Source organism: Aphidius gifuensis, linkage group LG6 (genome assembly GCF_014905175.1).
Source record: "Aphidius gifuensis isolate YNYX2018 linkage group LG6, ASM1490517v1, whole genome shotgun sequence".
NCBI lineage: Eukaryota > Metazoa > Arthropoda > Insecta > Hymenoptera > Braconidae > Aphidius > Aphidius gifuensis.
This window is the reverse complement of record NC_057793.1, coordinates 13551644-13569192: the sequence shown is the minus strand read 5'-3', so window position 1 is coordinate 13569192 and position 17549 is coordinate 13551644. Positions and strand designations below refer to the sequence as shown.

The window sequence follows — 17549 nt, the reverse complement described above, 5'->3', positions numbered from 1 at the left end:
GAAAAAACTATCCACCCCTATACACGTCAAAATACAACTGCGCACAAATATAGTACACTTGAATTGTTCAGTTCGATTAATGGGGCCGTACTATTTTATCGTGTGGCGCGTGCTCAGTTCCCTGCCTCTAACGTCCCGCTGAAATTTTTTACACATACATATATGTCATGGCTTACATAAAAATATATGTCTATTCCTCCCCTAATATAACGTCATTGAAACTGCGCCTACTGCGTGTTTCTTCGTTTCAACTTGCTATCATATACGTGTATAGCAATACACGTTTATACGTACATACGGCTAACCATATGCATTCACTATAGCAAAGGCATCGTTCTTTCTATCGCTCATTCCAAATGTGGATGTCATGCGGCATGTAACATGCGACGTCTGTGGAAACTGGCAATAAGTGAAATTTATTTTTAAATATTATCAAGTTTGTATCCGTTTTACTGGGGTTGTAACTATCAAATGTGTAACATTAGTGCTATTTTTATAGATAGTTGGCAAAAAAAAAAAAAGTCTATATTTAGTCGTAAATTATTTTTTTATAATGTAATTATTAATATTATTGTGTTTAGTTTTGAATTTCAAAAAATAGCGGTATGGATTGTTAGTCTAACTATTCTATCGATAGTTAAAAATCTCTGATTTCCATCGCTACAAAATTTTATGACTGATTTCACAAGATTTGATTGGCCCCATCTTTTCAATGATTCATAAAAGACGCCAGAAAAAACAAATACATAACAATAAAGTTTGTTCAAAAAATTGACGTGAAAGTGTAAAAACAGAAGATTCAAGTTGATACAAAAAAAAAAAAAAAAAAAAACTTTACAAAAACAAATTGTTTATTTTTGTCAATTATATTTTTTTTGATTCATTCATCTTCCATTTTCACGTATGATAATTGACGTTTTGAAAGATATATTTCTACTGTAAAAAAAATATTTTCTTTAGTTTTTATAAAAAGAAGAAAGAATAATTTTTTTGGTTTTTGTGTAATAATTATTGTGTGACTTATATGATATTATTACTTATGTAGATGATATTATTCAAAATCTAATGGTGATCGAAGTGTATTGAAAAAAGTGAATAAATTTAAGATGCCAACTATGGGTGTAGCCGTTTATTGTAATCGTGCTAACGTAAATCATGGTGATCAAGAACAGTTAATGTCGCTGAGGACATTACAGGATAACAAATCAAATATATTAAGAAATCAAACACATTCGATAATCCAAAAAGGGATTAAGAATATATCGAATCCTAATAAAATCAACAATAACATTAACATTAAGTATCATAATAATGTTGCTATAGTAACTTCATATGATCGATCGAGATTGAATAAACATGTTAAAAATGGACATCCACCACCAGTTGCAGTAGCAAGAAGAAATGCTAGAGAACGAAATAGAGTTAAACAGGTTAATAATGGATTTGCAACACTTAGACAACATATACCAAGTCATATCGCCGCTGGTTATGGCGATAGAGGTAAAAAATTATCAAAAGTTGAAACATTGCGAATGGCCGTTGAATATATACGGGGATTACAGAAACTATTATCTGAAACCGATGGTGTTGAGTATAAATCGAATTCAAGTACGAGACACAATGCATTATCACCAACAAGTAGCATGGTTTCATCTAGTAACATTGAATCTGGTGAAATATTCGCTGAGGATCATCGTAGTAATGATGATAATGATGCAAAAAATTTGGATGATCATGAGGATAATGAAATCAAACGTTCTAGTCTAGTAATTCGGTAATTAAATCGTTCCTCACAGATATTATGTATATATATATACGTATGAAAACCCCTGAAAGTGCGTTCCAAAATCTTTTTTTTTCGGATTTTTAAGAAGACTCTAGTAATTTATAATCAAATCTAAGTTATTTGTTCTTTGTATTTATGAAAGTTCATCTCATTTACTATATTTGAAGAAGAATTGAAAATTTAATAATATTTATTCCACAAGCATCTCCCGACGGAATTGTAGAGTATGGCAGAGTATTGTCTAACATTTTTTTAAGTTTAGCTTTAGAGTATTTTTCAATGTTGCTGAGTTTTGCAGAGGCTTTCAGAGTATTTTTTTTCAATACTTTTGATTTCTGAGACTCGATTCGAGTATTACAGTATAATTTTTCGAGGAGTGGGGGGGGGGGGCTCCAGAAGAAAAGCGAAAACAATAGGAAATTAAAATTTCCTAAAAAAAATTAGAGTTTTCCCTGGTAGAATTCTGTCCAGTTTGGTGAGATTGAATCTCGTGACTAGCTATTTGTGATAGCTAAAAAATGTATACAGTTTCGATGGATAAGAACTGGCCAGTGAATATTTATTTTACCTACAAATTATAATATATAATTTTTATAAAAACAAAATCAGATCAATCATAATTTTTTCATACAATTTTTATAATAAAATATAATATGAACAGAAGCAAAAATACTTTGCGTATTGAAAAGCATCGGACGTTAAAAGAAATCCGAGATTGGTAGAGTTCCGTCTATAGTTTGGTTAGATTAAATCTCGAAACTAGCTATTGATAAGCTATAAAATGTATATTAGAAAAGAGGATTTGTTGCCAAAAAAAAATTAAACAATAAACGTTTAAAAATAAAAACAATAAACTTTCCAAATTAACAATAAAGAAAATTATTATTATTTTCATTTTTTGCAAGATTTTTAATTTTTAATAAATTTTTAATTTTTTTAATGGGTTTTTTTTTTGTATAACTTAACATGGAAGTTAGAAATTTTTTTTCTTTATTAAGGTTGATTCTGAATAATTGAATTTCTGATAGATTTTTTTTTTTTTTGGTTTTTTTTTTAAATGAAATAATTATTTATCTTGTAAATTTTTTTCAATTTTTTCTGACGTGGTTTTTTTGCGATAATGGGTGTCAAAGTTGACAACTTTTACACACGAGGATTGGCTATACTTTACATTTTTATTTTTAGCTAGTTCGCTGTCTGATATAAATCTTTCAAATTTCGATCAAATTGAAGTGTTTAAAAAGATAATCCATTTTATCCTTAATAGGGATAGCCTGATGCTATCCTGACCAAGCAATTTGTAATATTCAAAGACGCAAATTTGATACTTTTTTCTTTATCCATTTTGGATCCAGCTAGCCTTACTCCATCCTTAATAGGGATAGCCTGATCCATTCTGGATCAAGACTGGATCAAGGAAAAATTATTTGAAAAAAAAATGAATCGAATATTTTTACCTTGATCAAGTTCTGATCCAGAATGGATCAGGCTATCTCTGTTAAGGATGTAATAGAGATAGACGGATGCTATCTTGATCAGGCCATTCCTACTCTATCTTTAATAGGGATAGCCTGATCCAGTCCGGATCAGGACTTGATCAAGATGAAATTATTCAAAAATTAAATAAATTTAATACTTTTATCTCAATCAAGTCCTGATCTGGACTGGATCAGGCTATCCCTATTAAGGAAAAGATGTAGGTGCCTGATCCAGGCTTGATCAGGATGTGATAGAGTTACTTGAATAGGGATAGCCTTACGATATCCTGATCAGGCCTGGATCAGTGTTCAGGCTATCCTGAACAAGTTTCTACTCGGATTCCGTTTAAGGTTGAATGTAAATCGCATTGGTGGACAAAGTTTGGGCCCGAGAGGATGCGCATCTACATATGGTTATAAAAAATATTTTCAGTGCCCCTCTGTCTAAAATATATTCACTATCATGGTAGAAATATACAGGTACGTCCATTTCTCGGACGAAAATAAAAATCTACTGCGCAGACCATTGGTGGCCATGGTAAAAATATAAAGGTATGTCCAATCCTCGGACGAAAATAAAATCTACTGCGCAAAACTCTGAGTAGCCATTTTGTCTACATGTGTGTAAATCTGTGTGCCCGTCATATTATTATTATTACCCATTTTGTTTGTATGTGTGTAAATTTGTGTGCCCGTCATACTATTATTATTATACTGTTAGTAATTAATGCATGACATGTTTAAAATTTACATTAACCATGATTAAAAATTTTAAAAATATTGTTTAATAATTATACATATTTATAAATGTGTCAAAACAATTAGAAGTTAAATTTTTACTTCTTCACAAAAAACAATTAGAAAAAATAAAAGGAATTTTTATATATTTAGTTAACAAACTAAAAGTATGGATGAAAAAAACAATATAAAAATATTGCACTGAATGGAATACAATGTTTGTTACATACTTGTACGTACATTTGACTTAGAGTTTTGAATGAGAAAATTGTAGAAGATAAAAAAAAAAAAAATAAAAAAAAAAAGTTAAAAAAAATATGTAACAAAGCTAAATAAGAATTTCATTTTTTATTTTTTATAGAATTAATCATTTATTATTTTAATTTTTTATTGAGACCATCTTTGATATGTACTTCAATTTATGATTCAAATAAAATTGCGCCAGTTATAGCCAATATGGCGACGTAGGGGCCGCACTTCTTATTGGCTTAAAAAAACGTATGCGCATGGACCTACCTGTATATTTCTACCATATGGTCAATATATGTTCACTATACTGGCAGGTTCTTGGTAGTATGTGTGTATGCAGTTTATCTGGATAGACACACACATACTACCATAGCCAAGAAACATGAGACAGCACGACGAATAAAAGAAAGAGAATGACCGCTAATGATAGAAAGTTTTGATTCTAATAATTGAATATCTTTTAAAATCCGTTGTAGAAAAAGATCATTGAGGGCTTAAAAAATCCGTATTGTAAAGGAGTACGAACTGATAGAAAATTGAGTAAAATCGTATAGAAACTTTTTGAGCTAGAGAAGAAAATATGTGTTCAGTCCCTATACCTACGTGTTAAAGTTGTCAACTTTGACATTAATTATCTAAAAAAAAACGTTGTGTAAAATTCTGAAAAAATTCAACAAAATAGATAATTATTCTGGCTTTTATATGGGAACAAAAATTCAAAAATCGTATAGTTAGAAATTTTATTTACATTCAACCTTAATATACTTACTTTATAAAAAAAAAAAAATAAATGAGTTTTCTTTTTATTTTTTATATTTATTTAATTTTTTTATAAAAATAACGTTTTTTTGAATGCATTGAAGGTATTTCTTAAAAATGCCCCGAGTGGAAATTTAGTTAAGGTTCTGATCAGAACCGGATCAGGGAACCTGATTTCAAATCAGAACCGGATCAGGAATCCTGTTCAGGAACGGATCAGAATGTAACGCTCTTTTTTAGGATTCTGATCAGAACCGGAAACCTGGCCAATTTAGGGTTAGAGCCAGGATACCTGAACAGGAATGGATCAGGATTCCTGACTAGAATATAACCAGGAATCCTGTTCAGGAACGGATCAGAATGTAACGCTTTTTTTTAGGATTCTGATCAGAATCGGATCAGGAAACCTGACCAGGATACCTGATCAGGAATGGAACAGGATTCCTGATCTGAAACGGATCAAGTAATTTTTAAAAAAAAATTGTTTTTTATTAATTGATGTTTTGTAACTAATTTACTATATCAATGTTATTGATGAAACAGATTGAACGATAAGATTTTATATACCTAACATAACTTAAATTACCTAACCACTAGCGGGACGCGAACTCGGAACTTTCAGATTACAACTACGGACCTTAACACGCGCGGCCATGCCGTCTATCGATGATCTGATGTGATTTTTTGCTTTCATAAATTACATCAGCTAAAAAAAACTTAAATTAGAATTTGCGACGTTAATTTAACGTAAAAATAAAATATAACAATTTGTTAAATTGTCCCTTGTCATTTTGTATTAGAATTAAAATTATAATAATAAATAAATATTTATTATAATAATAAATATTTTTCCTGATAATATCCTGGTCAGAATCTGTTCAGGAAACCTTACTCAGGATACGTTCAGGTTTCCTGTTCCTTTCCTGAACAGGAAAACTGAATAAAAAAAATTAATTTATTTGATAAATTTTTCCTGATCGTATCCTGGTCAGAATCTGTTCAGGAAACCTTATTCAGGTAACGTTCAGGTTTCCTGTTCCTTTCCTGAACAGGAAAACTGAATAAAAAAAATTAATTTATTTGATAAATTTTTCCTGACAGTATCCTGGTCAGAATCTGTTCAGGAAACCTTATTTGGGATACGTTCAGGTTTCCTGATCCTTTCCTGAACAGGAAAACTGAATAAAAAAAATTAATTTATTTGATAAATTTTTCCTGATAGTATCCTGGTCAGAATCTGTTCAGGAAACCTTATTCAGGATACGTTCAGGTTTCCTGTTCCTTTCCTGAACAGGAAAACTGAATAAAAAAAATTAATTTATTTGATAAATTTTTCCTGATAGTATCCTGGTCAGAATTTGTTCAGGAAACCTTATTCAGGATACGTTCAGGTTTCCTGATCCTTTCTTGAACAGGAAAACTGAATAAAAAAATTAAATTATTTGATAAATTTTTCCTGATAGTATCCTGGTCAGAATCTGTTCAGGAAACCTCATTCAGGATACGTTCAGGTTTCCTGATCCTTTCCTGAACAGGAAAACTGAATAAAAAATTAAATTATTTGATAAATTTTTTCTGATAGTATCCTGGTCAGAATCTGTTCAGGAAACCTTATTCAGGATACGTTCAGGTTTCCTGTTCCTTTCCTGAACAGGAAAACTGAATAAAAAAAATTAATTTATTTGATAAATTTTTCCTGATAATATCCTGGTCAGAATCTGTTCAGGAAACCTTATTCAGGATACGTCAAGGTTTCCTGTTCTTTTCCTGAACAGGATTGGATAAGGTTACCTGACTTAAGGAAATCGTAAGGTGTCCTGACCAGGTTCGGGTCAGGAATGAGTCAGGTTCCCTGAATAAGGAATCCTGATCCGTTTCTGATCAGGGTTTGAGGTCAAATAGGGCATCCTGAAAATTTTTCCACTCGGGTGACAATAATTTTCCAACATTCACGTTAACGCGCGTTGGTGTCGGGGTAATATACTCGCTTTTAGAAACTAAGTTCAGGTAGGTAGCTAGGTAGATAGGTTTGATCCCGGTCAGTTGTACAAAAAAAAAAATTAAAGAAATACAGCGTTATTATAATAATTTTTTATTTTTTTTTCAGTAACTAGCGAACTAGCCATAGACTAGCCAATTGTCCATTTCTATAGAAATTGTAAAAGTCTAGTTTTGAATCTACAAACTATCTACATCTGAGTTTGAATCTAGTAAAAATAGCTAATTTTTAGACGTTTATGAAGCTGAATTTCTACCAGGGTTAGAATATCGTTTTTAAAATTACAATACCGATGTTCTAAATTTTGTAGAAGTGTCGACTTATAAAATGACAATCGGTTATACTAAAATTACAAACTCTCGTATTGTAATTCCAATTCAGTATACTTGTTTCTAATATTTATATACACATTTCTAATATTAAGAGATAAAGTATTATAAAAATCATATACCGTATTGTGAATTTATAATATCTACACCAAATTAAAAAAAAAGTTGGAGTTTTAGAATACAAGTTTTAAAATTATAATACCAATGTTTCAAATTTAGTAGTTCTGTATTATAAAATTTGTATACCGTATTCTCATTTTCCACCACTATACTGGATACGAAAGTTCTTTATGTTTACAACAAAAAGGCCGTATTTCACGAGCGCATCGTGGTGCAGTCGATACCGTGTCTGCTTCCCAATCTCCAAGTTTTAGGTTCGATTCTCGCGATAGGTATTAGGGAAAATTAGATTAGTAAGTTCTTCGCAATACGTTAAAACATTTTATATCTAAGTTTGTTCAACGAGGTTTTTCAGATCATGAATACTTATTGTATCTTTTTTTTTTTATATTTATTTTAAAATTACAAAATCGGTGGCCTCAAGTTTAGAACATCCGTATTATAATTTTCGAAAATTAGTATTCTGAAATCGTTTAGAATACTGTGTTTATAAATTTCATTTAAAATAATTGTATTCGTACAATGCGTGCGTATACATGTATTCTAAATTCAGGACTGAAATTTTTTACATAGTGAAGTTTCACTTCTTCCACGCGTACACGGCACACGCATAATTTTTATTATTATTAATAGTTCAGGAGCGGTCATGACATTTATTTCTTTACTCGGGATAAAAGTTTTAGGTACGGAAAAAGTCTTGAAAAATAAGACTCAGAGTTTTGAAATAAGACCAATCCTGATGGTTGACAAAATGACTACTTTTTCAGGACTGTTCAAAAATCTTGAAAAAGTACGGAAAAATAAGACTTTTGGAAGTTACTTCCAAAAGTTACGGAATTCCAAGACTTTTTCCATACTATAAAAGTATTGCAAATTAAGACTTATCCAGTACTTTTTTCTATGGTCCTGATTAAACAATCATATATATTTATGCTGAGAATAATTAAAAAATTTATTATAAATTGTTTATATAATATTAGATTATTGTCAAATTTATTTATAATATAATTTATATTCGTTTAATTATCTTTTATTAACTTAATGAAATAATTTATCATCATACTCAAATCAATATTACATAACACAAACGTATTAACCCTGGTAGAAATTTGTGAGCGCTGCCCGACTTAACCTGTATAAGCATATATGCTTAATGCTTATACATGTAAAGTCGGGCCAACGTCGGGCCGATGGAATTTTTCTACCAGGGAATTAATTAATTAATTATTACTAATTTATTAGTTGCAATTTTTTAAAATAAAATCGACTCTACATTTAAAAAAAGCTCTGTATTCAAAAAAATCAATTATTTTATAAACCCTTTATTTATAAATTAGTTTTTTTTCACTCCACATAAGGATTTTTTAAAGGTATATAAAATGAAGGACTTAGTTTTATTTAACCAAAATCAAAATTTTCTAAGTCAATAAAAAAAAAGAACTTAGTTTTTTTTCAGCCGATAAAAAAAATTTTCAAGTTTTTTATTAAATAGTACCTTGATCTTGGATTCGAGGACTTTTTGAATGTTCACAACATATCCAGACAAAAATCTTTAAATTAAATACTTTTTCCAGACCAAATTCGAATATCTTGAGAAAAAAAATAGCCTGTCCTGAATATATCAGGACTTTTTCCAGACTAAAATTAAAGGCTTCAATCAAAATAATACTTTTTTCGTCAAATTCGTATGTTTTCAGGCCTTTTTCCATACTTTCAATACTTTTTCTATACTTTTTTAAGCCTGAAGACTTTTTTCGTACTTAAAATTTTTACCCCGGGTTTGCGTCAGTGCAAAAAATAAAAATAAAATAAAAAAAAAAATCATTAAAAGGGTTAAAAAAATTACTGAGAATTAAATTGAATTGTAGAGTAATGCGGGGGCTGAGCGGTATGGGGAATACAGAGGGGCGTGAAAATGATTGAGTGATGGGAGTTTTTTATCTTTTTTTTCTCTATAGTTTTCTTCTCTAATATAAACTCCAAGCTGACTGCCAAACTCCCCACCACTTTATTATTTTCACGCTCAGCCCCCTCATTACTCTACAATTCAATTTAATTTTCAATAATTTTTCTAACCCTTTTAATGATTTTTTTTTTTGATTGAAATTTTTTTTTTATATTTAAAATACATTAAAGAAAAAGAACCTAGCTCGCCAATCAGTTTAGACGTACACTATAATTCATGTTTTTTTCAATTTTCAAAAATTAATATCACGGCTGGATTGATTGAGATTTGATTGAAATTTTGAATTTAACTTAATCTAATAAAATTAAAAGTATTAAATAAATTACAATCAATTCAGAGTCATATAAATTATCGATTTTTTACCTAACTTACCTGTGGACGGCAGACAATAAACATGATTGGAAATAGGTGCAACGTGTTCTGGGTCTACAATTCAGATTCACACACTGTTTTCGCCTCTGTCTTACGGACTAATAGGTATACATGACAAGCTTTCAAGGAACCTACATTGCTGGTTCTTTGAAATATACATTACAGGTTATTATTCAAGTCACGTCCCTGGTAGAAATTTGCTCTTAGTGCGAGCCAATTGCAAGGCATCACAAACTAGCAGCAGTATAGGAAATAAGCGTGCAATATTCTCACTGCAAGCATATATGTTACGCGCATTTGACTCGCAGCTACAGTGCACTGCGAGTTTGTGTAATTCAAAAATCTGGGGTTGGGTTAGGTAAATTTTGAATGGTTAGATAATAATAATAATAATAATAATAATAATAATAATAATAATAATAATAATAATAATACTAACAATAATTATATCAATAATAACAGTTTGCTTTTATTATTTATAATATTTATTAATTTTCCAGATGCCGCGAGACGAGACGAGACGAGAGGCAACTCTCTCTCGTCTCGTCTCGACTTTAAAAGATCGTCTCTCGTCTCGTCTCTCGTGACGAGAGAAAATTCGTCTCTCGTCTCGAATTTTATCGTCTCTCGTCACCTCTCTCTCGTCTCGTCTCGAGTTCTCTCGTCTATCGCGGCATCACTAATTTTCCTCATTATAATATTTCTTAATATAATGATTTATTTAATTTGTTTAAATTCATAATAAATTTATCAATCTACACAGTGGAAAAGAAAATAAACAGGTATTAATGAAAATGATTAATAAAAAAAATATGAAAAGTTTACACGAATCATATTAAAAGTTAATAAAATTATATCAAAGCCACAAACAAATATTTAAAAGGCAAAGCTTTATTTATATGATGATGTTCTTTATTTTCACTATTGAATATCACTTCAGAAATCGAGATCACTGAAAGCTGATTATATATTGTTAATATTACCGTAGCCGTACCGTTTTCTCGTTTTTAAAAAATTTCGTATTATTGTTACTTCAGGATCTATAATTTATATGTCAATATGACAGCACGTAAACTGAATAACTACAATTTTTATTTTACTGAAGTGAACAACTTGTCACAAGTTATTGAATATTGTTTATAAAATACAAGGTTAGATTTATTATGTCTAAACCTAAAAAATGCGTGCGCACGAATAAAACAATATATATACAGCTTCTCACATTAAGACTAGAGGACAGTAGAACTTAGGTCCTCTAATCTTCATGGCCTCGCGGCTGCCTTGCGGCTGACTCGCAGGTAATTGGGTCCCCAAATCTCGCATATTCTGACTTGCTGCTATCTTGCTGCGATAGTTAATCTCGCAAAACGAAGGCAAATTTCTACCAGGGCGTATTTATCGCTATTTCTATGAACGAATAAACTAAATTCTGTAATAATTCTATTATACTTAAAAATTAATTTTCAATGTTTCAGCTGGTCACCAAACCTTGACTATAATTCAACATCATTAAAACATTACTACAATCGCTTGGGAGGAAATGAAGAGAATTTAGTACCAAAAACACACCAGCTTATGAATGTGAATCTAATTCTTTCGAGACTATCTCCAACATCATTGTCATTATCGCAAAATAGATACTATGGTTACAATAATGAAGAAAACTTAAAGCCCCGAATATTATCTCCATTTAGCGGAGATGGCGATAAGGAAGAGGGTGAAACAGTTTTTGCAGTTAGCCCTGAGGCATTTTCGGGTGCTTTGTATTACAAACAGGAGATTACCGAGACTGGAGAGTTTATGGATGTTGTTGCATGGTGCGAACAGGAACAGGGAAGACTGGTACATCATACACAACCGCATGCCCAACGGCTTGCGCACGCTTGATGCGCCACTAAAAAACCGGTAAGCTCTAATTTATTCTTTTTCATTCATTCATTTTTTTTTGTCCATATCAAATAGTATTGCTTTGGATTTAAAAAATAATGCGAATGAGAAAAATGTTAAAAAAGTAAGAAGGGGTAAAAAGTAACCAACTTATATATAAGGTCGTGTGCCCAGTTATTGAACTCGGCCCTGTTTCTGAACGATATCACCTATTTATTATATTACTCAAATATTGTTAATATATATAATATAAGATTAAAACAAAAATTTTTAATTTTTATATACAAAAGTAACTCATTTTTTCTCTTTTTAATAAACAAAATATGTGAAATAAAAATATGAATAAAAATAATTAGGTGGTTATATCTTACGATAGTTTGTAAATTTGATTTTGTAATTTTGAAAGAACAACCTAATTTTTTTTATTCATATTTTTATTTCACATATTTTGTTTATTGAAAAGAGAAAAAATGAGTTACTTTTGTATATAAAAATTAAGAACTTTTGTTTTGATATTATTTCACTTCTTTTGTTTAATTAATCGCAATATGTAAAAAAAAACTATTATGGGGAAGATCTTATATTAAGTTTTCAATTTTTGAAAGAATAAAATTATAAAAGATTATTTAAAAAAAAACAAATACGCGCCGAACTATCCCGGCTAATACGCATCCGCGTTTATACATGCATATGTGTGAATATGTATACGCATATTTATATGTTGTACAATATAAGGCGAGAGTAAATTGACATGGTAAACGGAAGAACCCGTGTAGGAGAACACAACACGGCCAAGAATCAGCCGATGCTCAGCGAACTTCAGCCAATAATCGGCAAACATTAATAGGCCATTAATGCGCCAAGTCTGGAGCGTTACGGTAATTTAATATCGGCTGCCACGAATGGCTCAATAATGTTTTCCAAGATTGGCCCGATAAACGGCCCAATGATTTCCCATTTACGGCCCATTGATCCAAGGGTAAGACAAGCATAGACCAACCATCAGCCATTATTGCGCCAAGCCTGGAGCATTACGGTAATTTAATATCGGCTGCCATGAATGGCCCCATGATGATTGATGTTCTCCAAGATTGGCTCGATGATTGACCAAGTATGAGTCAATAAACGGCTGTTGATGGCCTTTTATTCCCTCAAGAGTAAACCAAGTATGGCCCATTTATTAATTCCATTAAAAAAAAAGAAAAAAAAAATTATTTATTATTTAACAATACTGATAAATTTGATTCTACCTGGACTTGGACTCGGGTCTTCTGTTCGACTTCCTGAAGCATTACCACTCAGCCACGGCGGGTATAATGAAATTTATGAATAAGTTTCCGGTTCAAATGAAATCAACGAAAGACAACTCTTGGCCGCCCGAAAGTCAGCCGAAGCTTGGCCAGTGATGGCAACCATGCGTTGGCCATTTAAGGATTCGAAGGCTCGGCCGATGAATGGCAACCAAGCAATGGCCATTAATGTATCAGCCAAGGATTGGCCGATAATTAGCAACTAAGAAATGGCCATTAAAAATCTGCCAAGACTTGGCTAATGTCTGGCAACCGAGCAACGGTCATTAATGTATCAGCCAAGGATTGGCCAATCATTCACAACCAAGCAACGGCGATGAAATACCTGCCAGGAATTGGCCGATGATTGGCAACCAAACAATGGCCATTAATGTATCAACCAGGGATTGGCCAATGATTGGCAACCAAGCAACGGCCATTGAAAGTCTACCAAGACTTGGCCGATGATTGGCAACCAAGTAACAGCCGATCAAATCAGCCAAGTCTTGGCCAATGATTGGCAACCATGCATGTTCCATGAATGTATCACCCAAAGATTGGCCAATAATTTCAGGCAATCAAGCAACGGCCATTAATGTATCAACCAGAGATTGGCTAATGATTGGCAAACAAGCAACGGCCATTAAAAGTCTACCAAGACTTGGCCGATGATCGGCAACCAAGCAATGACCATTAATGTATCAGCCAAGAATTGGCCAATGATTGGCAACCAAGCAATGGCCTTCAAAGAGCTAGCCAGGCTTGGCCCATGCATTGTTGCCAATCATCGGCCATCTAAGAATCAGTCAAGGATCGGCCGATGCATGGTTGGCAATCATTGGCCATCTAAGAGTCAGCCAAGGTTCAGCCATGGATCAGAACCATGAATTGGCAGTACAAGAATGGGCCAGACGTTTGCCAATGATAAACTATGAATGGCCTATGCCTGACTACTAATCATTAGGTACCATTGATGGGCCAATGCATGGCCATGTTGAAAGTCTTGGCGATTCTGACACGGGTAAGAGAAAAATGCAGAATCGGGCAATATTGATAAAAAATTTATTTTTTAGTCCAATCTTGTACCTGGCTTTTACGGGTTATTATATCTATTTTACTATACATCGGAAAAATTCGAGACTAGGCTCATTGGATAGGGAATTATCGATATTAATAAGGAAAGTAATTGTAGTTTTGATTTATATGTAATATTGAAGGAGTTATTGAATAATTAAAAATTCTTGACGTCATACCCATGCAACCTATTTATACTTCTGATTTTTTTTTTCAAATATTAAATTCTCTTTTATTTTTTATTGATTTTTTTTTTGATTAAGTTTATTATGGAGTTGGAGTATATTGAATTCAGGAACTGGGTCTGAAAAATCAATGCCGTCCTTTAATTCAGCAATTTAAAAATCATTTTTTCCTTTTTACGTTTTTTGACCTGCCAAGACTTGATTTGACTTGGCCAGGATCAAAGACCCTCCACCGTTTTTTGATTTGGCAATTTAAAAATCGTTTTTTTCTTTTTAAGGACTCAGTTGTTGAACGCCTATCTACACCATTTTTAACCTAAAATTGTGACATTTGAATTTTCAAGCCGCCATCATTATTTTTATTTTTCATATGTTATATACGTTCAGAAACTGGTGCCTACTAACGTTCAGAAATTACGACATTACATTTTACATCGTTTATAAATTGGGATATCGTTAGAGGTTCACTTAATAAATTATTATAAATAAATTATTATGTTTTTTTTATATTTATACTTTTTTTTATTAACTTTAAAGCCTATTTTAATGAAAAAAAAAATATATATATATTTATAGACCTTCATGACCTTATGTAATCTTTTTTTCAAACGAATCCATCTTTCCCATTTCATATCTTTCAATGCAAAGTACTACCTCTTTTTTTGATAAATTTGTCGTTATTTTATTAGATATAGTCAGTCTCACAGTTAGCCGCAGTCAATGTAATCAGTTATTTAAATAATATTAAAAAGTCTCGTAGTCGATTTAATTTTAGAAAACGCCTCACGTAGATGTATGATTTGCTTTAATTCAGCCTCAAATCAGATTAAGACTCAGTTCGAAAACTCCACACGTAGAACTGTACTTAAATCTTGCATAACAAACATATGTGCAAGTGTTCAAGTCTATCTTTTTTGCGAGTTACAAGACTATAAAAGTAATTGATTTTGAAAAAGTTTTCTACTAAGTTTGTTTTATTTAGTTTTCTTTTGCTGACTGTTTCTTACTATTTTTTTCATTCTTGTTAAAACATTTTTGGAGAAGACTACGACGAAAACCTTATGTGCAGTTGTGCCATATGGCCAACAATGATTAATCGATAACAAAATTGAACTAACGCTAGCAATGTTAACCATATGCTTGTTGAAACAGAGAGCTTCTCTGCTAAGCAGATAAAACTTCTTTGCTATCTTTATTCACAGTTTATATCTTGCGATAAATTTTATTGTAGCATTTCTTTTTAAAATGTAAAACAAAGATATATACGTGACGTTGTTGTATGCTGGTTATACATATATGTTTATCAGAAAGATAGCTCAAATAATCGTGACATGCGGGTAAAAACCAGCACAATTGATTTGTAAATGATTTTTTCCATGTTTCTACAACATATATGATTGTAGTCGCCCGAGATGAAATTTTTTCTCTGAAAACAGCCTCTAATAGTCTCTTCAAGCCTCTAACTGACTCCAACTAGCCTCTTTCTGACTCTCCTAACTCTGAAACAGTCCCTGCTTAATCTCTGTAGCCTCTACACAAAAATTTTTCAGAGGCAGTCGATTTGTGCAAGACTCTAGAACAGAGAGAGATGTCTCTGTAATTTCTGGCAACCTCTGAAAAATCTCTATCTGGCTCTGAAAGTTTCTACGATTTTTAACTTTGAAAATAATTAATTTTTTTTCAAAGTTTAAAAATTACAGAGACTTGTAGAGGCAAATTTCTCGGGCAAGGTAATAGCAACTTTAACTTTTAAAATCACAGAGCCTCTCAGAGACAAATGAGAGAGAAGAACGGTGTATAAGCTAAATACAAATTAAACAACCGTGTTACCAATAGTCGAAATAGCCGAGTGTGTTAACACTTGTAAACAGTTTGAAAAAATTATTAAATAAAAAAAACTTATAAAAAAAAAAAAAAAAAAAAAGTGTGTTAAGTCCCATGTTTAGTAATCGAAAGGTTGAAGGTTCACGTCCGTCCAGAGGTAATTAATTTAGGTCACTTTTTCTGTGTAATTCTGTCTTCCATCCATAGAATCAGTCTCGTCGTCATATAGTAATAATAAAATCAAGTCTAAAAAATTAATGTTTTTTTTTTTTTTTTTTTTTAATTTATAATAATATTTATTAATTAATTAATAATTAATATACATAGTTATCCTTTTTATATAGTCTAACGGAATGACCACTGGCCAGGATTGAATCTAAAATAGAGACTCGATTGCAGAGGCAATCATCTCTGTATCACGCAGATAATATTTTAGAATTTGTCAGAGGCTATTGTCTCTGATCGAGAGGCTTGCACCAGCCTCTGAACTACCTCTAATTTGGCCACTTTAGAGACAGAGTTTAGAGGCTGCAGAGTTTTCAGAGGCTGTTTTCAGAGACAAAATTTCATCTCGGGTAGAGATGCCGCGATAATCGATAATATCGCGACAAGACGATACGATAATGACAACGATACGATAATGCTATTTTTTATCGTATCGTCGTCACGACACGATACGATATTTGACTGACGATAACCGATAAAATTATCGTGTTATCGCGATAATGTTGGAAAAAATATACATTTAAACCAAACCAAAATTCTCGTATTGTTAAACTCCACAAAATGTTAAATTAAAAAAAAAATAGATTACTGCAACATATAATATTAGATATATTGATCTAACAATATGAAATTAATATAAAATATAATAATATGATAATTGACAATCATTTTATATAAATTATATAAAACGTTGTTGCATGTGCTATAATATATTTTTGTTTATTTGTTTTTCAAGTTTATATTATCGATTATCGCGGCATCTCTACTCGAAAGGGTTAAAACTCGACATTTTTTCTATATGACTTTAAGGAGAAAAGAAATTGCTACAGACGCTGAATAATTTTAACTAATTTTCACTATCAAGCCCGAAAGTTGTACCGCGATAATAACAACAAAAAAAACAAATATTTAGCTGATCAACTGGACTATTTCAAATAAAAATATGTTGGCAAACGTATACACACACATTTCTTCCGAGCATATCATCTTCTCTTACTCAGTCGTATTCACCGTTTCACTTTCATAAATTATCACACTGAAAAAAAAGTTCTTGGAAAAAAGGAAATTGTGTCTTGAATTGAGAAGAAAAAGATTTCTATCGAGTCAAATTTAGATTCAATTCAAGAAGTAAATTACTACTAATTTGAATGAAAAAAAAAAATTCTTTATTTAACATTGCTTTTGTTAATTAACAGAAGTACAGTGCAATTTTACATTGTGAACAATGATTTTTTTTCCTAAACTTATAACCTATGAGGGGATTCGAAC

At 31.4% G+C, this 17549-nt stretch overlaps 1 protein-coding gene across 1 annotated transcript in view; it reads left to right on the top strand.

The window, feature by feature from the left end:
• The first annotated feature begins 246 nt into the window (after positions 1 to 246).
• The window catches only part of LOC122859553, a 39259-nt gene continuing 21956 nt past the window's right edge, over positions 247 to 17549 (top strand). Inside the window, exons 1-2 of the mRNA XM_044163217.1 lie at positions 247 to 1774; positions 11272 to 11701. Coding sequence (XP_044019152.1) covers positions 1107 to 1774; positions 11272 to 11683 — 1080 coding nt within the window. The 5' untranslated portion in view covers positions 247 to 1106 and the 3' untranslated portion in view covers positions 11684 to 11701. The remainder of the gene's footprint in view (positions 1775 to 11271; positions 11702 to 17549) is intronic.